At 49.4% G+C, this 22,586-nt stretch overlaps 1 protein-coding gene across 2 annotated transcripts in view; it reads left to right on the forward strand.

Moving 5' to 3' along the window:
* Positions 1-22,586, forward strand: part of Dnaaf5 (dynein axonemal assembly factor 5) — a 38,424-nt gene continuing 15,838 nt past the window's right edge. Inside the window, exons 1-8 of one of the 2 annotated variants that reach the window (XM_038345425.1) lie at positions 1-668; positions 1,217-1,401; positions 2,624-2,748; positions 3,194-3,312; positions 11,686-11,918; positions 13,219-13,431; positions 17,298-17,441; positions 20,728-20,896. In XM_038345425.1, coding sequence (XP_038201353.1) covers positions 92-668; positions 1,217-1,401; positions 2,624-2,748; positions 3,194-3,312; positions 11,686-11,918; positions 13,219-13,431; positions 17,298-17,441; positions 20,728-20,896 — 1,765 coding nt within the window. In that variant the 5' untranslated portion in view covers positions 1-91. Of the gene's footprint in view, positions 669-1,200; positions 1,402-2,623; positions 2,749-3,193; positions 3,313-11,685; positions 11,919-13,218; positions 13,432-17,297; positions 17,442-20,727; positions 20,897-22,586 lie in introns of both variants that reach the window. The other variant, XM_038345426.1, reaches the window with a different exon arrangement.

Consider the following 22,586-nt stretch of genomic DNA (forward strand, 5'->3'; position numbering starts at 1 on the left):
AGCAGACAAGTCCGCCGGAAGTCCTGCCGTAAAGCGTGCCGCCACAATCGTACTAGCGCCGGTTCCCTTGGAGACAGGCAACGCGCACAAGATGGCGACGCCAGCGGAGGCGGCTTCAGACTTCGCCGAGGCGGCTGAGGCTGCGGAACTGAGCCGCTCGCTAGGCCGCCTGCTGCCGGGGCTGGAGACCGAGAGTAAGCTGGGGCGGCGGCGTGCGCTGGAAGCTCTGGAGCACGCCCTGGAAGAGGCGGTGCGGCCCGGCGTGGATTCTGTTGCCTTCCAGGGCCCCTGGGCTCGTCTGCTGCTGCCGCGCCTGCTGCGACTTCTGACCGACCCGGCCGAGGGCTGTCGCGCGCTCGCTGCTCACCTGCTGGATTTAGGCCTGCGCCGCGCCGCTCGGCCACGCGATGCTCTACCGCGCCTGGTGCCCGCGCTCACCGCGCGCCTGGCCCGACCCGAGCCTGCGCGACTGCCGCCGGAGCCCTGCGAGGAGCTGCGCCTCGCCCTCGTGCAGTTGCTCCGCCTGGCCGTGGACCTGGGCGGCGCCGCGCTCGCGCCCCACCTGGACGACGCGGTGCGCGCGCTGCGGGGCACGCTGCTCGACCCCTTCGCCGCTGTGCGCCGCGAAAGTTGCGAGTGCGCAGCCGCTTTGGCGCGGGCCACTCCTGGTAAGCGTCGGATCCCCCTCCGCGGGTACCCAGATTGCCGGGACCTTAACTAAAGTGGATTGGTTCCCTTGTGTGATGATTTTTGTATTAGAGACGAGATCTCACCATGGAGCCCGGGCTGGCATCAAACTTAGTCTGCTTCAGCCTTTGTACACGTGTGTTTCTCTGTTCCAGTGTCTCTTGTGTCTCTGACTTGGATCTCTGGCTTCCTAGATTGAAGGAGGTGCCTCTCTTCGCTTCCCTTTAGTTTATTCCCAACATTCTAACAGCTCTGCTTGATCAGAGTCTTCTCTTTTTTCATTCTGAGCTAGAATTTGGAAAAAAAAAAAAATAGCAGGTCCTGCCTAGTGCTGATGGTTAAACTGGAAGTCTGGACGGGAGGGAGTCAACCTTGTGAAATACGTGTACTTGTCCACTTTGATGCCTGGAGCGGGAATGTGGGAGTTGAGGCTAGCAGGGGCTGGTTTAGAAGCGTTCAGCGGGAGATGGCAGGTACGACGGTGGCCACAGAACTGTATCTGATAACCAGCAGCCTCCCTGTCCCACAGAGCACTTCCACATGCAGTCGGAGTCCTTGATAGGCCCCCTGATGCAGACCATCTCCCACCAGCACTGGAAGGTCCGGGTGGCCGTCATCGAAGCCACAGGCACTGTGATCCAGTTTGGCAATGGCAGTTCCGTGGATGACGTTCTTTCCCACTTTGCTCAAAGACTCTTCGATGATGTCCCTCAGGTAATGGGGTGTCGCTGCCCTACAGTCTTGAAACCACATGCTGTTAGTGAAAGTGTCTTCCTGTGCTCCTCCTTCAGTGCGAAGAAGGGCAGAGTAGAGGTTGAGTAGCAGGGTAATCTGTGCCGGGGAGTTTGGAAGCAGCAGAGGATGCTGGCAGACAGGAGGCCTACAGATGTAGGGGATGCACTGGCTTTATAAAGGCAAAATCCAGCTCACGGACATGTCTCAGATCTAAGGCTGTTGTGGCTATGGTAATGTCACCTATAAAGAGGACTAACTGGTGGCAGGCAGTCTCTGTCCAGGTAGAGAAAACGGAAAGGGAGAGCACGGGATTCTGGGTAGGTGGGAAGGAGGGACAATGGCCAGCCTCAGCCTCTAGCCCTCAGAGAAACTGAAAGCTGTCACCATCTTGGCCGTTCATATCAACCATCAAACTCTCCGTAGACTGACAAGTTGTATCCGGGTGGCCGTGTCCCCTCCCCTGTGATGAAGTGCGTCAGCACCCTCTCTCCCCTGCTCTAGGCTGTGTCACTGCAGGTGCCCCGGCCTGCAGGTGCCAAGGCTCCCAGCACAGCCCTGTTTATTTGTATGCCTCTCCGTGGCATCGTAGTTCATATGCATACAGTTTACCCGTTCACGATGGTTAGTGGGTTTTTTAAGTGCATACTTATTTTAATTTTGTGAAGCATGTGCTGAGTTGTGCAGGGTGCTCTGTTCTGTCACCCGCACCACACACACAGCACTGTCACAGTTGTCACCACTACCCCAGTTCTCATCATCCCAAACAGAAACCCTGACCAGCAAGCAGCAGTTCCCCAGCTATATCTCTACCTAAACCCTGGTGAGGTCTAATCTTTCTTTCCCAAGTTTGCTTCCTGAAGATTTTTCGTGGATTCATGTCACATGCCAAATAAGGTAGCCTGTACTATTGTCACTGCAGCCGATAAAACACCCAGGTACCATGGTGACACAGAAGACTGCAAACACAATATATTGGCAGGGGGTGGGGCGTGGGTGCACAGTGAGTCCACAGAGGACAGAGCTAGTGGGTGTCACAAGGTTCCATCAGCAGTGGTCCTCTCATTTGTCAGAGGGCTGGGGTCCAGCCCTGGAACTCATTGCCTGCACCTGTTTCAGGACTAACATTCCCCCACAGCAGGACTCTGAACCACCCTTCCCAGAGACTTTCAAGTGAAGCTGCTTCTCTGTTGTCTTGTGGCAGGTCCGGCAGGCCGTGACCTCGGTGGTGGGGGGCTGGCTGCTGAATCTTCGCGACCGCTACTCCTTCTTCCACAAACTCAGCCCACTGCTGCTCAGCAGCTTCAGCGACGAAATGCCTGAGGTCCGGTAAGTGCCTCACCCAGCAGCTGGGCAGTAGTGTGGGCCAAGTGGTGCCCCCTACTCCTCTGGAGCCTCTCTGATTGTTTGCAGTAAGAGCTTCTGTTCGGTTGCCGTTTACCACAGGGGTGGTGGTTTCTCTCCTCTAGAAGCTGGAGCCACAAGAAATTGCCCCTTCTCCTTGTTCTGTGTGCTGTGTGGTTCTGTGTCATATGAGCTATCTCTGATTGCTAAGACCTCTTTCTTAAGTTGGGTCTGTGGGTGGACATTAGGCCCTTGGCTGGTATTGTCACCATGTAGTCAGAGCTGGTCAGAAGGCCACTCCTGCCTATTACCTGACCCTGCTCCCCAGCCCAGAAGGCGTTTCCTTGAGGTGTCTGTGATCAAGACCTTCGTGGAAGGGGGTCTTCTGGTATCCAGACCTGACTGCCGCTCCTGTTTTGCTGTGTTGCAGGCAGACAGCCACCAGCCTCTGGGAGAAGGTCGGGCTGAAATGGCAGGAGGAGAATGAGGCAGACCTAAAGGACAAGCTGGATTTTGCTTCACCTCCTCCTCCCCACTACCCTGAACATGGTGAGTGCTCCTGCTAGGGGGACAAGGCAGCTGGAAGGTCCATGAAGGACATCTGTTCTTGGTCCTGAAGAAAGCACTGGTATCTGAGGTGCTGCTGGGCTCAGTAGTTGTGAGCCACTTTGGAGATCACAGAAGATGCCACCTTCCCTGGTGGCGTGCAGGCCCCTCCTGTCAGCCTCTGCCCTCTGTCTCTTAGAAGCTGATCTTTTCCCACTTCTGGGCCAGCTTCATCTTAAAGAAGGAGAGGACTTCCAGCAGCATCCATATGTGCTGCCAGGTGTCCACCACTCCCTTTTGAGCATGTACAGGGATGTGTAGCTGGCCCAGGTCTCTGCAGCACTGCTGAGAGTTTCCAGAGTAGCACCATGGGTGCCTTCATCCTTTGACCCAGAGGCAGCTAAGCCTGCAGGTCTGGGATAAGTAGCCTTTGACTTTCCGTATACTTTCTGTTCTCGGGGTAGGGTCTTCTGTTAGTGCTTGCTTGTCCTCACATAATCATCACCCAAGGCCATGTTTGTGACTGTCTAGCAAATTCCCCTGTAAAGAAGGTCTTTGCCCACAGCCCAGCCCCTGGCCCCATGGGTTTTAAGACCTCCTACCTTCTCAGGAAAGCTTAATTCTTAAAACCAAGCAGCAGCACACCCTAACAGGGGCAGAGGTGTGACAAGTGGAAGATGCTGTCCCCCAGGAGTCAGATGCTCCTTCCTAGTCCCAGTGGTGGTGTCTGGTGGGCCGTGAACACAGCAGTGACTCTGAGGCTGCTCCTGAACTCAGATTTGCTGGGATGCTAAATCCAGGCCTCTTATTAGTCACCTTCCGTCCCTGCCCCAGACAGCTTCTCTGCCTCTGAGCTTCTGCCCTGTGCATGGGCAGAGGACAGCACTCTAGTTCTGGGAAAGGTGCAAGCAGTAATATAAGCTGGATTGTTCCAATTTGATAAGCCAGGTTGAGAGCACAGTTTTCCAGATGTGACTGATATGTGAAGGTCATTAGTGTGTTTGATTGTTTCTTTATCTTTTGTGTGTGTGTGAGAGAGACGTGTGACTCAGTTTTAAACTCAGGGCCTCAGATATGCGACACCAAATGTTCTACTACTGAGTTACATCCCCAACCCTTTGTGTATGTGGGGGGGGGGGCAAGGTCTCAATATGTGTAACCCATGCTGGCCTTGAACTTATGCAGTCCTCCTGCCTCAGCCTCTTAAATGCTGGGATTGCAGGTGTGCATTCCCATGCCCAGCTTGCATTTATGTTAACTGTTCCTTTGTGGCAGAGGTGCAGCAGGATCCTAAAGGGCTGAAGGGTTTTTTCCCTCCTGTTCTTTCTGCCTCAAGTTACCTGTGTCCTTTTGCACAGCTAAGCAGGAAGCTCCCTCCAGCTCTGGAGTTGCAGCCAGGCTCTGAACATGCACTGGTGCCGTTCTCTGCAGCGTGAGGCTAGTGTGTCCCTGATTGTCCCTGCAGCAGATGAGCCACTCTGCCCTTGCACTCCAGGGTCATCCCATACAATTTGCTGGCAGTCTAGCAGTGTCAGCAGAACACAGGCTGGCCTTGAAGTGCAAGGAAGTTCCCTAAAGAAAATGTGGGAGGCTGTACTGTCCTGGAAAGATACCACACTTGACTAGTGGGGAGCTTGTCTGTAGGGACTTGGAAGGCATACTTGCATACACTCTGTCTGTAATAACTGACCAGCTTTCTGTGTTCAACTTCTGGAAGGAGATCTGCCCTCTAGGATATGTTTTGGATCTAAGTTAGGAACAAGGGCTTGTCTCTGACAGTAGCTACAGGCATCTCAATGGTTCTGGTTCTGAGCTGTGAGAGCAGCTCCTGCTCAGAGCTCATTTTTCATCTGAAGTCTGAAGCAGACTGGATTTAGAATTGTCATAGTATCCAACAGCATGGTGCTAGGTTTCATAAGCTTTGTCCATTTCCCTCTGAAGTTACTTCAGTGTAGGATTAGAATTTAAACTCGAATCTTCATGATTTTGCTCCATTTCAGCCATCAGGTCTTGCCACTTGCTCAGACCCTTACCCTAGCCCTCCTTGCTAATGCCCCTCCCGGCCCTGTGCCTGGCCTCTGCTAACCATCCTGGAACCTGTGTTGTCCTTGTCCAAAGAGCTGTGTACAAATACCCTTTACATCCCTAAAACCGCCTTTTAGAGCTGTGGGTTTGTGAACTTTGTTAGAAATCATATCTGAAACTGAGAGGGAACAAGTCCATCACTGGTTTATCTTTGGTGCCTTCCTGACTGGCCGCTCTGTTTTTGTGGGTGTCAAGTCATATTCTCTGTGGCCAGACGTGTCCGCTTGGCACAGTGCACCTTCTTGTCGAGTCTCATCCCATAGGTTGCTCCTGTCACCTTCCTGCCACCCAGTTGCCTTCTCCCTGTGCCTGACCCCTCAGCGCTTCTTAGGTAGGCTTGTGCTTCAGTTGTCTCCATTCCAAGAGGCAACTGAGACAGTGTTCAGAGACAGCAGCTCGGATGAGTGGCTAAGACGTTAAATTCTTGCTGCCAGTGTAGGGGGACCTCAGCTTACCACACACACTGAGGTCAGCACCTGAATCAAATTTAATCAAGTTCAAAGGACAGAAAGGTAGTAAATGTCACCATCTCTACCTCAGGGTTTATGTTCAACTTACAGACAAATGTTAGTTTCCTTTTACAACACCAAAGTAAGTCTCCACTTTTAATTGTTTCTAATTGCTAAACGTATTTTTCAAGAATGTTTTTAAGGTTTATTTTTTATATTATGTGTATGAGTGCTTTGCCTCCACGTATGCATCTGCACCATGGGCATACTTGGTACCTGTGGAGGCCACAGTTGTGATTTCCTAACGTGGGTGCTAAGAACCAAAATCAAGTCCTCTGCAAGAGCAGTGAATGCTCTTAACTGCTGAGCCGTCTCTCCAACCTCTTGTTTTTATTTTTAATTATGTGTTTGTGTTGGGAACATGGATTTGTGAGCATAAATATACTGCCCTTGGAATCCAGAAGAGGGTGTCTTATCATCTGGAGCTGGAGTTACAGGTGGTTGAGAATGCTCCAGCATGGGCGCTGGGAACCAAACTCAGGTCCTCTGCAAGAACAAGTGCTCTTACCACTGAACCATCTCCCTAGCACCTAAATCTCCACTTTTACCTATTTTTTTTTTAGCTTTATTAGTTTCTGTGGGTGTGTACAGTGTAGGGGTGGATACCAGTGCTACCATGTACAGGTGGACCTCAAAAACCAACTTAGTGGAGTTTGTTCTCCTTCCACCTTTACGAGGAACCTGGGAATTGAACTCAGGTCTTAAAGTTTGCGTGGCAAAGACCTTTACCCACCGAGCCACTTTGTAGGCCTCAAATCACCAGTTTTAAAATGGAGTGCTGTGCGGGGTAGCCAGGAAGGTGGCAGTTACATTGTCTTTAAATCAGTTTTTTTTCTTCTCATTTTTTTTATTAAAAATTTCCATCTCCTCTCCTCCTCTTCCCCTTTCCCTCCCCTCCCCTCCACTCCACCCATACCCCCACTCCCTCCCTCTCCAGGTCAAAGAGCCATCAGGGTTCCCTACACTATGTTAAGTCCAAGGTTGTCCCAACTCCCCCCAGGTCCAGGAAGGTGAGCAACCTAACTAACAAGGCTCACAAAGAGCCCGTCCTTGTCGTAGAGTCCAAGCCCATCGCCATTGTCCTTGGCTTCTCAGTCAGCCTCCACCGTCAGCCACATTCAGAGAGTCCGGTTTGGTCAGATGTTCCATCAGTCCCATTCCAACTGGACTTGGTGATCTCCCGTTAGTTCTGTCCCACCGTCTCAGTGGGTGATGAACATGGGATATACTCACTCATAATTGGTTTCTAGTCATAATTAAACATCGAGCCTATAATTCGTGATCCTTGAGAAGATAATAAGAAGATGAACCCAAAGAAAAACATACAATTATCCTCCTGGATATTGGAAGTAGACAAGATTGCCAGGGAAAAATTGGGAACTTGGGGGTGGGGTGGGATGGGGGCAAGGGGAGATGGGGAGAGAAAAGCGTGAAGGGGAGAATGGGGAGAGCTTGGGGAAATGGGATGCTTGGGATATAGGAAGGGTGGATATGAGAGCAGGGAAGCATATATCTTAATTAAGGGAGCCATCATAGGGTAGTCAAGAGACTTGACTCTAGAGAGGTTCCCAGGTATCCAGGAAGATGCCCCCAGCTAGTTCCTTGGGCAGCCGAGGAGAGGGAGCCAGAAAAGGCCAGATTCTATAGCCATACTGATGAATATCTTGCATATCACCATAGAACCTTCATCTGGAGATAGATGGAGATAGAGACAGAGCCCCACATTGGAGCACCAAACGGAGCTCCCAAGGTCCTGATGAGGAGCAGAAGGAGGGAGAACATGAGAAAGAAATTCAGATCAGTTTTTACTGAAGAAAGTGTCCTCAGGGTCCTGCAAGTCACCAGTGGCAGGGCTCTGGTGACAGCAGGCTCCAGGTTTTGTTATTGGTGGTGGCTTTTCTTTGAAACATCCTTCTGCTTGTAATTGCCCGTCATACCCAAGTGGTGAGGGCAGCATGTCTTCAGAACAGTGGCTCTATGCCAGAAGGACACAGGGCCTTTTTTCTTTCTTTCTTTTCTTCTCTTTTTCTTAAAAAAGAAAAAAATCTGGTCTGGAAGTGAGTAGAGTTCCCTTTGAATGTGTAGCATTGTGTCCATCCATCTGGTTCTGCCCTGCCTACATTCCACCAAGGTATTTGGGGTAGAAACGTGAATGGGAGTGGATGACGGGAAGCTGGCTGGCACCTTGGGAGCTTTTCCCTCTTCTCAAGCGCAGGTCATTCTGCCTTAGCAGTACACAGACAGGCCCTGTAGACAAGAGTGAGATGTTAGAAGAGGGAAATCACTTTCACAGAAGCCAGGTTTCCCAATCCCAGAACCCCAGCATCTCTGACCTCTCCGAAAACTGAACGTTGACCTCTGCACCAGCTTCAACCTTCCACCCTGTTTCCCTCCCCAACTCCTCCAGGTGGAATGTCCTTTGCCTCACTGGACCTAACATGACCTCATCTTTTCCACTGGTTTTGGCAGCTATATGAATGGCTGCTCATTCCCATGGTGTCTGGCTTTGTAGATCTTCATAATTCTCCTAATGAAGAGTCATTGTCTCTTAAAGTCTCTAAGGGCCCTTGTCACCCTGCACAAGAGCAAGCATGACCCACTTAAGCTGTCTTTTTCTGCCTTTTTATCCACTGTCATGCTGTAGTTATCCCTAAAGATTTATAGACAGTGCCGAGCTCTCCGGGCCTCCAGGGCAACACTTTCGACTCTCGACTTGTAAGTGATTACTCAGACCCCAGGGTCTTCCTCCCTGCTTACCTGTGCTAACATGCTTCTAAAGAGAGATGCAGGACCACTGACCTCTAGCCTGCCCATAAATCAAGTTGCAAATAATTAAATCTGGGAAGGAATTTAGATGCTGAGAAACAAACATGGCAGGTATAATACTGCCCCACGGGGAGACAGCCGGTGCCAGGATGCTTGTAAAGTCGCGGTTTCTCTGGATGTCAGCATGGCACTTACCACCTACCTGGCCAAGGTAGACACTAGACAGGAATGAAGCTGTGTCCCCAGCAAAGCTGGAGAGTATCCTAGCAACATTCTCCATGAGAGCTCCAGAGGCAAGCAACCCACATGTGCCCATTGTGGGAGACTAGTTATACCAGATGAGGTGGAAAGATAGGAGGTCCCTCGGCCAAAAATGGGAAGGACACAGACATGGGCCACAGTATGAATGAGTCCTGCTAAGTGAAAGGAGCCTGTTTACAAAGCAGCTCCCCCCTGCCCCGCCCAAAATAAATAATAAAACCACCTTAGGACACAGTAAACAGTGTCCTAGGTAATACTATTAGCCCAGGACAGAGTTGATGCCTGCCATTTGGGGATGTTGTAGGGGAAACTTCTGTATTCAAACATCTACAAGGTTATGTAGAAAGTATTAATTAAGTTACTTGGAGGTAGGGCATGAGAATTAGCTTTGTTTTGTTTTGTTTTTCACACTGAATTTTTTACGTTTTATTTATTTGGGCTGTCGAGATGGCTCAGTAGGTAGAGTTGCCCTACTGCCAAGCCTGGCAGCTTGAGTGCCTTCCTGGGGCCCATGTGCTAGGGAGAACTCACTCCACAAGTTCTCTGATCTTCACACATATGCTACAACATGCACTCACAAAATAAACAATGTAAAAGAATTTATTTCTATATTATATAAGTGAAAGTACACAAAAGGCTGATGCAGGTGTGAAGGTCAAGGGACAACTTGTGGAGTGGGTTCTAGCCTTCCCCTTTGTTTCTGTAGTAGGAGCTGCATTTTCTGCTGGTGAGTTCGTACTCCAGTTAGTCTGCCCAAGCGCTTCTGAAGGAGACTCCTGTCTCTGTCCTTCATCTCTCCAGAGGAGTACTTAGATTACAGAAGCATGCCACCACATAACGACCTTGTTTGGTTTTAAACATGGGTTATAGGGATGGAATTCGGGTCATGTGACTTTTGCAAGTAAGCATTTTGACCAGTGAACATCTTTCTGAGCCTTGGTCTTTGTTTATTTGTTTACAATACTGGGGTTTGAACCGAAGACCTTGTATCCCCGCCCTCTTTTTACTTGTATTTTTGGTTTAGGTTTTGAGGTATAACCCAGGCTGGCCTCAAACTCAACTTGTAGCTGAGAGTAGCTTTTGACTTTTGATCCCCCTGTCCCTTCCTCCTGAATGCTGGGATTTGTACCCGCACACCCTAATTATGTGATACTGGATGTGGAACCAGGGCATCATGCCTGCTAGGCAAGCACATTACCTACTGAGCCATATTTAGACAGGGTCTGAGTTCCCTGGGCAACCTTGACTTTGTGGTCCTTCTGCTTCGGCCTCTGAAGCAGCTGCATGACAGGCCTAGGAAAGCACTGGCCAAAACCAAGCCTTTTTAAAGAATAGTACTGAGTGTGTATTCTGCTTGTGGGAGAGTGGGGTAGTTAGTCCTGGCTCCGTGTGATGGCTCAGCCTGTGTTTGAGGACATTAACGCATAAGCCTTTTGACTCAGTGTTTCTGTTTCTTAGCATCTATCTAAATTCGTCAGTCAGCTTTGTGATGTTTATGTTTGCAGATATTACAGTGATAATAAAAAAAAAAAGTAACGTTGCCATGGAGTTTGTTATCCCAGTATTTGAAAAGCTGAGGCAGGAGGATTACTGTGAGTTTGAAGCTAGTCAGGACTGCGTAGTTAAACCCTGTCTCAGAAAACATCCCCCAGGGCCCCAGTAAAGGTAAATGGGAACAACTGGGCTAGTGATTCCTAATACTGGATCCGCATGGTGCTAAAATCATTCTGTGGGTTAGGTTCCAGTATCCTGGGTCAGTACAGACCAATGGAGTGCTCCATACAGTGGAAGCGTCCACATCCATGTTGTTCTGTGTAGCATCCTCTGGCCAGATGCTTATCAGGTGTTGAGATGCCATTGGCACAGTGGGGGAACTAAGGTGTGTATTATGTGTAGACTACATGCTGGCAACTGCACATGACAAAAGCACAGAGCCAGTGCTGGCTGAACATTCCTAGAAAGACTGGGAACTTCATCATCTGTGATAGCAGGCTAGCCAGACTGTGGAGTGCGTTCAAAAGAAATTTAGTGAGAACCTGCCTCAAAAGAGGGCTCAGAGAGTGTAGCTCAGAGGCACAGGGTTCATCTAGAATCCATCAGTAAGGGACTGTACGGGGTCTGACTCAGTAGTAGAACTTGACTAGAAATCACCCTACCAGTGGGGAGCTTGGGGTGTGGTTCGGAGTCTGTCTTGTCTCCCTCTCGGATTGGGGGTGTAGTTCAGTTATAGAATGCTCACTTAACAAATGGGAGGGAGGTGCTCAGTTCAGTCCCCTGCAATACACACATGGACACACACACAGTGTTAAGAAGGTGAAAAAAACCCAAAAAAGTAATTATACCTTGTTCTAGAACATTCTGAGAACTCAATAAGAAAAACAATTCAAAACTTGTAAACAGACAGTCTTTGGAAAGATAGCACCAAAGGTGGTATCACCATAAAGATGGTTGGTGTCATCGGCATTGGAGAAACAGAAATTGGACTTCAGGGAGACACCACTGTACCCTTTTTTTTTGTTTTGATGGATTTTTGTTGTTTGTTTTTGAAATAGAGTCTCATTCTGCAGCCCGAGATAACCCGGAACTGTGTAACCCAGGCTCATCTTGAACTTGCAGCAATCTTACTGTCTTAGCCTCCTGAGCTCCACGATCATAGTTGCAAGCTGCCAAACCTAGCCCTCCTTTCTGTCTTGAAGGGGACATTCTGAACTTGACTGAAGCTATCTTTTGTGGATTCCCATCTTCTCTCCTCTAGAGAGCCGTCCTGGCCTGGGCTGCCGAGAGCTGGTTTTCAGGAACCTCTCCAAGGTGCTTCCTGCTGTCTGTCACGATATCACCGACTGGGTGGTGGGGACCCGGGTGAAGGCCGCACAGCTGCTGCCAGTGCTGCTGCTGCACGCAGAGGACCACATCACGCAGCACCTGGAGATCATCCTCAGAACCCTGCAGCTGGCATGTAACGACGAGGAGAAGGCTGTGGTCAGCAGTGTGAGTGTCCCATCATCTTGCAGGTGGCAAAGCTCAGCCCTGTACACACCAGTTCTGTGCTCACCAACTAGGCGAGGATATGGACACCTCCCGCCTGCCCTTCCACCTCTCCCATATTCAACCACAAGCCTGGCCCTGGCAGGGCCATTGGAGCAAACTATTCCACCATGAACACACAGGACATGTGCAGCATGTGGGCTTTTGCCTAGGCTCTGCAGTGCTCTGCTTCCAGTGACCAGGCTGTCAGCAGTCAGTGTGCCTAAGAGACCAGTTTCCTCAACCAGGCACACAAAACCTGGGCAGGGGGTCAGTGTATTCATGTATGTTTGCGTATATATGACCAGTGTGTATGATGAGTATGTGTGCAATTTTATGCATGCTAATGGAAGCCCAAATTTGACATTGGGTATCAGTTGTTGTCCAGTTGATTGCAGGGCCTCACTGAAACTGAAGCTCACAAATCCAGCTAGACTTACCTAGCCAGCTTTCCCCAGGGGTCCCCTTTGTTTGTCTCCTGAGTACTGAAATGGCAGGAGGCTGCCACCCCTTCCCTCCTTTAACATGAGTGCTGGGGATCTGAACTCTGATCCTCAAGCTTATGCAGCAAGCGCATTCATTGTTCACTGAGTCTCACCTCCCCAGGTCTTACCACAAAATTTTTGACCCTATATTTTATTGGCAGAAAAGGTAACTTTATATCTCTCAGTCTGGATTTGTGAAGGAGAGGGAGGGAATGATGAGAAGTGCCATGTGAAGGTTGGTGTGTCCGTGTGCTCTGTACCTTCCCCTGTGCTGCTCATGTCTGCTCCATGATCGAGGTGCAGAGCTGACCAGGACCACAAACTTTCCACCTCCCTCTCCAGCCACACCAGCCCCCTTCCTGGGCAGCCCCTACTGCTGTCCAGCCCTGTATTGTCATCTGTGAGTATTTTATTAATGGAAACAGCAGTGTAGGGACTGTGGAGCTGATGTTGCAATGCCTTACATTCAGCTTCATGGTTTTGCATCTCAGCCTTGTCCTTGTCAAGTTCCCAAGGGTGTTGACTGTGTGTGTGAATGAGAGGCTTAGGCTGCTGGTGTCAAATGAGGCAGGAGGACCAACACCCTGCTTCAGAGCCCTGGCTCCCACTTGCCTCGATCCCACACACACTTAGAGAAAGGAGGTGTGTGCTTCCCCACAGGTCCCGTACACCGTGCCTTCTGGCAGGTGGGAAGCCCTGTTGGGCAAGCCCAGGCACCAGTGGGAGCCCTGACTGTAGCCTTGTTTCCAGAACTCTGTGCTTCCCTGTCTTCCTTACAGTGTATAAGAGCTGCAGAGCTCATTGGCATGTTCGTCAACCCGGAAGTGTTTCTGAAACTGATCTTAGCCATGCTAAAGAAGGCACCCTCAGCCTCTGGCCTCTTGATCCTCGCATCCGTCATCCAGGGCTGCCCCCGGAACACCCTGCAGCCACACCTCAAGGTCATAGCCACAGAGCTGGCCAAGGAGCACATCTGCCAGGGGTCTGAGAATGTAAGTGGGTGCCTGGAAGGGTGGGTACTAGGGCATCCTGGTGCTGGAGAAGGAAGGTAGCCCTGCTGGCCACTCAGGGTAACTGCTGATGGTAGCCAGCTCGAGGACAGCAACACACCCAGGTGCCAGCATCAGCACCCCCTGTTAAGTCCTGTGGCCACCCTACCACATTTAAATTGTTAAACTGTGGCCATTTAAATTGTTAACTGTGCAGTGGTGGCTCATGCCTTTAATCCCAGCACTTGGGAGGCAGAGGCAGGTGGATTTTTGTGAGTTCAAGGCCAGCCTGGTCTACAGAGCAAGTTCCAGGACAGGCCCCAAAGCTACAGAGAAATCCTGTCTCGAAAAACAAAACAACAACAAAATTTCTTTTATTAGTGCCAGTGGCTTGGACAGCTCAGGACACGTTCATCTCCCAGGAGAGTCCATCTAGCGTTGCTGCTGTGGGTGCTCATAGGTCAGTGACAAGGGTTGAGGGAGTCCTAGGCCCCTGCCCTGGAAACGAGGGAGTACACATAACATCAAGATTAGTATGAACAGGCCGGGCGGTGGTGGTGCACGCCTTTAATCCCAGCACTCGGGAGGCAGAGAGGCAGGCGGATCTCTGAGTTCGAGGCCAACCTGGACTACAAGAGCTAGTTCCGGGACAGTCTCCAAAAAGCTACAGAAGAAACCCTGTCTCAAAAAAACAAAAAACAAACAAACAAAAAAAAAAAAAGATTAGTATGAACAGCATATCCTCGGGTGACCAAGAGCTCATTCTGTCAGTGTCACTTAGCACTTGAATCCTATGTTTGCAGTAACCACGTGCGACTGGACAGACAGATTCGCTTTAAACTGGGCCAGGGCAGCCTAGCTCTCAGCTTTACCACTGGAACATGTTCTGGTTGTTTCTACTGAGGGCCAAATGAAGGTTGCCATGTTGGACTGTGTTAGGCATACCCTGTTCTCAAGTACCCTGATCCTCTTGTTGGGAGACTAGTTGACTGCTCACTAGCCAGTCAACCTGTTTGGGCCTTGGTATACCTAGAGATGGCTCAGCTCTGGCAAAGCTGGGCTGGAGGGAGGGACACTGGCTGACAGAAGTCAGCCTTGGTGCTCTGTCCAGTCATTTCTGTCACCTGAGTGAGAGACCCATGGGTATAGTGCCATACACCTGCTGTCTTAGATACTTTTTTTTTAAGATTTATTTATTTATTATGTGTAGAGTATTCTGCCTGTATGTGTCCTTGCAGGACAGAAGATGGCATCAGATCTTATTACAGGTGGTTATGAGCCACTATGTAGTTGTTGAGAATTGAACTCAGGACCTCTGGAAGAACAGTCAGTGCTCTTAACCCCTGACCTTTTCTCCAGCCCCTTAGTTACTTTCCTAATGCTATAATAAAACACCATGACCAAGGCAATTTACAGTCTGTTTGGGGGATTATGGTTTCAGAGAATTAAAGTCATAGACATCATGACAAAGAGCATGGCAACAGAAAGGCATGGCGTTGAAACAGCTGAGAACTTGAGACACAGCCACCAGTCATAGAGAGCTAACTGGGAATGGTGTGAGCTTTTGAAATCGCAAAGCCCACCCTCAGTGACACACCTCCTAATCATTCCCAAATAGGTCCACCAGCTGGTGGCCACTTCACTTCTATGTCACCTCCAGATAACTTAGATCTGGCCTATCAGGCTCCTCTGTGCTGGCTCTTAACTTTGGTTATCGTTACCATTCAGCCTTCTAGAAAGGGAACTGATTTCTTTCCTAAGATACGTATTGTTTTGTTTTTTAGGTGACTGTATTTGTGCGCATGAGTGCAGGTGCCCGTTAAGTCCAGAGAGGGTTATGGATCCTCTAGCTGGAGTTAGAGGTCATTGTGAACCACTTGAGAGGAATGCTGGAAACTGAACTTGAGTCTTCTGCAAGAGCAGTACAGACTCTTAACATTGACCATTGCTCTACGCCCTGGGAGGAAACTTGACAGTGCTTCAGAGCACAGAGGGACCCAAGAGGCCCTTCTCCCTTCAGTGTACTGACAGTGTAGGGACTCTTGTCACTAAAGAAATCCACGATGGACACATTGTTTCCTTCTTGCCAGACTTGAATTATTAGCAAAGGTGTTCAGGCGAGGTCAAGGCCATTGAACTTCTGAGTTGATGGGCTCCACACTGCCTCCCCTCCCATTTCCTGTTGGGTTGCTTGGGGGCTGTTGGATTTCTTGTGGTCAAGAGAGCATGATTAAAAAAAAAAAAAAACTCTTTAAGAATGAACTGGGGGGAAGGGGGAGTGCTGGGGAGATGGCTCATCGTTAAGAGCAGCGGCTGCTCTTCCAGAGATTCTGAGTTCAATTCCCAGTAACCACATGGTGGCTCACAACCACCCATGATGAGATCTGGTGCCCTCTAGGGCTGGTAAGATGGCTCAGCAGGTAAACTCTCTTGACTGAGGACTGGTGTGTAAATATGTGTGTGTGTGTTTATAAATCATATTTTTATGTGATTTATATTGCCTGTCACCACCATTCCTATTTATTCTGTGCTCTATGGAACCTGTAGAATGGATACAGTAGAGGAATGCTAAAGACCATGAATTTTTGCCTTCCTACAGCCCATGGGAGTTCTTCAAGGGCCCCACTGGTCACCCAGCTATGATTCTTGAGCAAATGCACCTGAAACCAGGAGAGCCAAGTATGGGCAGCTTAGCCTTTGGCACCTAAAGCAGTCAGAAAGCTTGTGACTCAAGCTAGATAAGCACCCCATCAGCTAACCCCTAGTAGCCTTGACTCCATTCTAGGTCATTTAAAGTGAATCTGACGGACAATCATTTCAGCATGGGAATATACATCACAATATATGTTCCGGCATAAAGTTTTTAAATGTGAGGTTTAGGCGTTTGGGGGGGTTGTTTGTTTTGGGTTTGGGAGGAGGTGTTTTTTGTTTTGTGTTGTTGTTTTTGAGACAAAATCTTATGTAGCCCAGGTTGAAATAACTGCTGTGTGGCTGAGTTTGGCCTTGAATTCCTGATCCCCCTGTCTCCACCTCTTTGATAGTAGGCTAACAGGCCTGTGAATGAAAAGAGAAAAGGAGGCCGTGACTGCACCTAAGAGCTGAGGGTTTTAGTATAGATATGAGGGAGGGAGAGCAGAGGCAGAGACATCTGGGAGAATCCAGAATGAACATGACCAACTGACTGAACCAGATGATGTGGGTGGGGGAGCCGGACGGCCAAGAGGCCAGCATAGTCAAAATGGCCAGATTGTATAGGAATCAGAGAAGCTGGGGGCAGGGAAGCCCAGCTCAGTCTCTGGACTGGAGCGCTTAGGGTAGGAGGCAGGGTATGCCATCCAGAATGTCTCAGAATGGTTGCAGGAGCTGTACTCTCACCTAGGAAGCTGCAATCCCGCAGGCTTCTTTCTGCATCCACGTCCTTTAGCATTCCTCAACCATATCTGTTCCACAGGTTCCATGGAGCACAGAATAAATAGGATCGGCATTTTTAAGTTTAAAGATATCGGTAAACATGTCACAAAATATTTTCTTGGTGGGGGTTTTCAAGTAAAGGTTCCTTTATGTAGCCCTAGCTGTCCTGGAATTTGCTCTGTAGACCAGGCTGGCCTCAAACTCACAGAGATCCACCTTGCCTCTTCCTCTCAAATGCTGGGACTAAAGGTGTGTGCTACCACTGCCTGGCTCTCATGAAATATATTCTCAATCCTTCTGTTGCTTCCCTTCTGGCCCAGTTCTGCTCTTCTCAGTGGATGTGCTCTGGTTGGGGCCTAGCAGCCCTCAAATGGGACTCAGTAGCTCTTCTGACTCTTGACCCCACACTGGCTGCAGAGTGGTGAGGGGGTATACTGACTTCCTCTGGTCTCTTCCAGAACCTCTACCTGGAGCATCTATTGCTGTGTGTGCAGGCTCTACTCTCTGTATGTCGGGAAGACTGTCGCGCTGCCAGCCTGCAACTCATGGAGGTGCTGGTGACAATACTGGCAGTCTCAGGTGCCCCGGGCCTTTTGAAGAAGGTAAGGCAAGCAGCACCCCACAGCTACTCTTTCCACAGCAAATGTCCTGTCTTCTGTCAGTCTCCAGCATGGCTGAATTCCAGGCCTGGGGCAGGCTTAACTGGCAAAGGTGAAAGAATTCAGAGCATCTAGGAGGAGTCACTCACAAAGTGGCCCCAGGGAGTGCCCCCTCCACCTACAGACTTATCTTCTGTCTTAAGAGTGAAGGCTGTTTAATACGGAGACCCTGAACCCCTACCCTCCCACTCCGCAATCTCTTGAGACTTCAAAGCATTCCTGTGTAAAGAAAGCTGTAGGGAAGACTGGTGGCGGTCCTATGTTATTGGCAACCCAGCCCATCATTTGGAGTTGTTTCTGTCCCCTTGGCTTGTATTTAAGATTTAAAATTTTCTTTTTAAGTTTTGATTGTTTGTTTTGTTTTTGAGACAGACAGACTTATTGTGTAGTCCAGGCTAGCCTTGAACTTCTGAAGACAGACAAGGTGGAAGTGACTGAATTAGACACTCTGTCAAGCTTCTAGTCTCCACATGCGCATGTACATACACCCCCATGGACACACACACCCATGGACAAACACACTCCCATGAACGGATGTACACCCACGGACACACACATCTTTGACATCCCTGTGGACCTCAAGAGCCAATGGATCCAGATGGGACTCTCAACCACCTTCATGGGCCTGCAGGAGGCTTAGGTATACTGTGGTGCCCTGCCTGGAGGAACCTTTCCCCCTCTTTTGTTAGGGACTTTCTCAATTCAAATTTTTCTCTTTGAAGACACCCTTTGTAGAGGGTATGTGTCATATGTCATCAAAGACAGCTTGTCACTGATAGAGCTGTAAATTCTAGCAGAGTTGTGCCTGCAGGCCACAGGAAGGAAGCCAAGCCCTTCAGGTCAGGAGCAGAGATGTGGCCCATTGCCTGGGCCCCTGATGCAAGGGAATGTCAGGAGCTGCCTACTGTATTAAATCCCAGAAGGTGGCTGTGACTCTCTCCTTTGGCTGTCCATTAACCTTTGTGGTTGGCTTCAGAGCCACCAGTGGTTTTTTTTTTTTTTTTTTACCTTGAGATCTAGTCTGGGTAGGAGAACTAAAGGAGGAGGGTGAGGGCAGCCTTCACTGATCATGGTTTTACAGTTTTGGAGATTTGGGTGATGGTTTTGTTGTGTGTGTTTGAGAGTGGAAGGTTCTTCATAGTTCTGGGATGGAGCCCAGGACCTTGCCTATATTAGGTATGCACTGTGCACTGACATGAATTCCTAGCCCCAATTCCCTTTAGTTTGTTGTTGTTGTTTTGGGTTTTCTGGGGGGAGGTTATTATTTTACTTGTGTGTGTGTGTGTGTGTGTGTGTGTGTGTGTGTTTGCATGTGCCCCCAAAGGCCAGAGACATTGAATCCCCACAAGTAAAGTAACAGATGGTTGTGAGCTACCTGACATGGGTGTAGGGACCTGAACTCAGGACCTCTGCAAGAGCTGTACATGCTCTTAGCTGTTGAGCCACCTCTCCAGCAATGGGTTTTTGTTTTTTAAATAAGGTCTTGCTATGTAACTCAAGCTGACTTTTAACTCTTGATTCTCCTCCCTCAGCCATCTATGTGCTGAGTCACTGACAGGACTGTAAATTGTAGCAGTTTCTTTTTTATTATTTTGTGTGTGTATGTGCATGCAAGTGTGTAGGTCCACATGTGTGTGTGGTGGCCAATGTCATTCCTCTGGCACCATCCACATTTCTTTGTCCTTTATTTGAAAGATTTTTTTAGTGTGTGCTTGTGTTCATGAGTGCAGTACTTGGAGAGGACAGAAGAGAGCTTCAGATTCTCTTGAGCTAGCGCTGTGGGTGATATGCCCCACCCATCGTGAAATCTGGGAACTAAGTTTGAGTCCTCTACAGAGTAGTATGTGCTCTTATTTGCTGAGCCATCTCTCCAATCCTACCTTGATTTTTGTTTTTGTTTGTTTATTTGACAGTCTTTTACCTGCTTACCAGTAGGCCAGGCCAGCAAGTCCTAAGAACAACACCCCCACCCCACCCCACCCACGTCTTTGCCTCTGCATTGCTGAGATTATAGGCATACACCCCATGCCTGCCTTCTGATGTGGCTTCTTGAGATCAGATTCAGATCTTCAAGCTTGCAAATGGCTGAGCCACCCTGCCCTCCCTCACCCTCACAATATCTCTAAAACTAATTTGCCCTTGTCCATGTGTGGTCAAGCCCCTGCTAGCATAGCCTCTGAGCATCTCAGGAGGCCACACTCATACATGTGTGCACACATGCATGCACACATGCATACATTCATACACACAGGTGAGCTCCTGAGTTGGTGGGTTTGTGTCTCTTACTTGCAGTATAAGCAGCACAGACAAGGCAAATCTGTGTATGAAAGTGTTGTAGAGAGGGCACCTGCCCTGATGGAGGCTGCTGCAGCCTGCTGCCTGCTCTTTTGAGGTGCCTCCTGGTCACGAGTTTCTGTCTAGCTGGTGGTTGCTATAGCCACAGACCTCAGATGACAAGAAAATCTCTGAGAATGTTAACCTTTAAAAAGTAGGCTCTAGCTGGGCATCACCCTCTCCTTTAATCCCAGCACTCGGGAGGCAGAGGCAGGCGGATCTCTATGAGTTGGAGGCCAACCTGATCTACAGAGGGAGTTCCAGGATAGCCATAACTACACAAAGAACCCGTATCTCAAAAAAATAAATAAATAAAAAGTGGACTCTAGGGAGTCAGTGACAGAGCTCAGCAAGTAAAATTACATGAAGGCTGACGACCTGAGTGTAATCTCTGGAATCCAAATGGCAGAAGAAGAGAACTGACTCTTCAGGTCATCTTCTGCCTTTCACACGTGCACTGTGGCATGCATGCCTTCTCCCCAACAAAGTAAATCAATAAATGTAAATGAAAGAGAAATTGGCCTTGAGCTAGATCTCAGTTGGTAGAGTATTTACCTAGTACAGTACAGAATAAATTGAGTGTGGTGGCACATACCTACAGTTCCAACACTCAGAAGGTATAGGCAGGAAGGTGTGTTAGAAATTGGAGGTCATCTCTGGCTATGTACTAAGTTTGAGACCAACCCGAACTACATAAGGGGGCTTTTCCAAAAAGCCTCCTCAAGCAGGAGAATCTCTGTGAGTTTGAGGCCAGCCTGGTCTACAAGAACTAGTTCCAGGACAGCTAGAGCTGTTACACAGAAACCCTCTCAGTGGGGTGGAGGGGAGCCCCCTCCAAAAAGTATTTGAAATTTAAAAATTACACTGGTCCCAACCTTGGTATACCGTTTTCTAGGCCCAGAACACCATGGACACACTGGCCGAGGTGGAAGACATCCCCAGCAGTCAGGACCTGTACCGCAAGCATGTGGGTGCACTCCTGGAGCGGCTGACGGCCTCACATGGCGAGTGGACAGTGCACTCTGTGCAGTTGCTGAAGTTCACTGTGGTGCTCACCCAGGCAGGTGAGCCTCAGGCCAGTGACCTGCCCAAGCCAGGCTGCAGCTGCACATCCTGAGTGAGCCACACACCCTGGCCTTGACCCGGGCGTAGTTTCTATTTGTATTGACAGGGTCTTGCTACTTAGCTCAGGATGCTCTCAAACCAGTTCTGCTCCTGCCTTGACCTCCCATATGCTGGGGTCACACGGCTTCTTTTGCAGCTTGTATTCTTCAGATACTTCTGTTTTACAGTAAAATTTAGCGTCTCCAGCCACATTGGCACATGGCCCCAGTTCTCATGGAGGCTCTTTGTGGAAGTGAGAAGCATTGCTTTATAATCCTTAGTGGGGTTTTATTTTTATTTATTTATTTAGCATTTTTAGTACCAAGTGGTCCAGCTCCCTTCACAAATCCCACTTGAGCCCCCAGCTCTGTGGAGGAGAAGCTGTAGATACAACAGGCATGGCAGATGACACAGTGTCTTGTGTTTACACCAGAAGGTATAGTTTGCTGCAGTTCCTTAGACTATGTTCAAAAGGCAGAGATGGCAGAGATGTGGGACTGAAGAGATGGCTCAGTCAAGTGCTTGTTGCACAAACAGGAGGACCTAAATTCAGTCCCCAGAGCCAGACATAAAAAGCCACTGTAGCACTGGAGCGATGGCTCAGCAGTTAAGAGCACCTGCTACTCTTGCAGAGGACATGTGGTGGGTGGCTTCCACTTCCAGGTGATCCAGTGCCCTCTTCTGGCCTCTGCAGGAACCAAACACACACACAGTACACATACATACATTCAAGGTAATCATACGTACAGTAAAACAAAAGTAAATCTTTTTTCAAGGCCAGGTGCAGCATCATGTTCCTGTAATCATAGCACTGGGGAGGCAGAGACAGGAGGGTCTTGTAGGGCTTACTGACCAGCCAGTCTAGGTGACTCGGGGAGCCTTAGATGCTGTGAGACAGGCTGTCTCGAAAAATGAAGTGAAGAGCTCTTGAAGACACCTGATGTTGAGCTCTGACTTCCACATGTGCACACCCACACCAAGAAACGACAGCAGAAATGGTGCGCTCATACAGCAAGCCATCCCATGCCCGGAGAGGGCCTGCTGTGCTGAATGAGGTTGCCTCTGGGCCTATGAGTCCATATCATGGGAAGGTCCTACTACATTCCTCAAGACCCAGGACCTTTTCCTGGGTGGGCTGCAGCAGGGCCCTTTGTACTCGGTTTGGCTGTGAATAGGGGCATTATAGTTCTAATGTAGTCTGTAGTAATTATGGTATGTACTCTTCTTTCAAGTTGGCCCAGATCCCTCTGGGGACCATATTCTCCCCACCCCCTGGGCCCTAAGCTCCTGGGCCTGCTTGATGCCTGGGAGGTGGCTATGGGTATGAAAAGCCACATGTTGGGGGGGCCATTGGAGTCTCTGCTTTGACTTCCTGAGAAGTAAAGACCAGAAATACAAGAAGAGCTCACTTGGCAGTAGTTCCTCCCATCCCTGTCAACACTGGTGATAACAGCACTGTAACAGAGGCTAGTGTCAGACCGGAGCACTGACTGGCATGCTTATTGGCATTGACCGATGGCAGAGTAGACTCAGGGCTCAAGCCAGGACCATAGGCAGATGCAGGAGCTGAGGGTGCAGCTCCATAGCCTGTTTCCAGTCCCCATTCACCAGAAAAGCTAGACCTGCTCTGCTATGGAGCACATTTCTCTG

This window comes from Arvicola amphibius, chromosome 10 (genome assembly GCF_903992535.2).
Source record: "Arvicola amphibius chromosome 10, mArvAmp1.2, whole genome shotgun sequence".
Taxonomy (NCBI): domain Eukaryota; kingdom Metazoa; phylum Chordata; class Mammalia; order Rodentia; family Cricetidae; genus Arvicola; species Arvicola amphibius.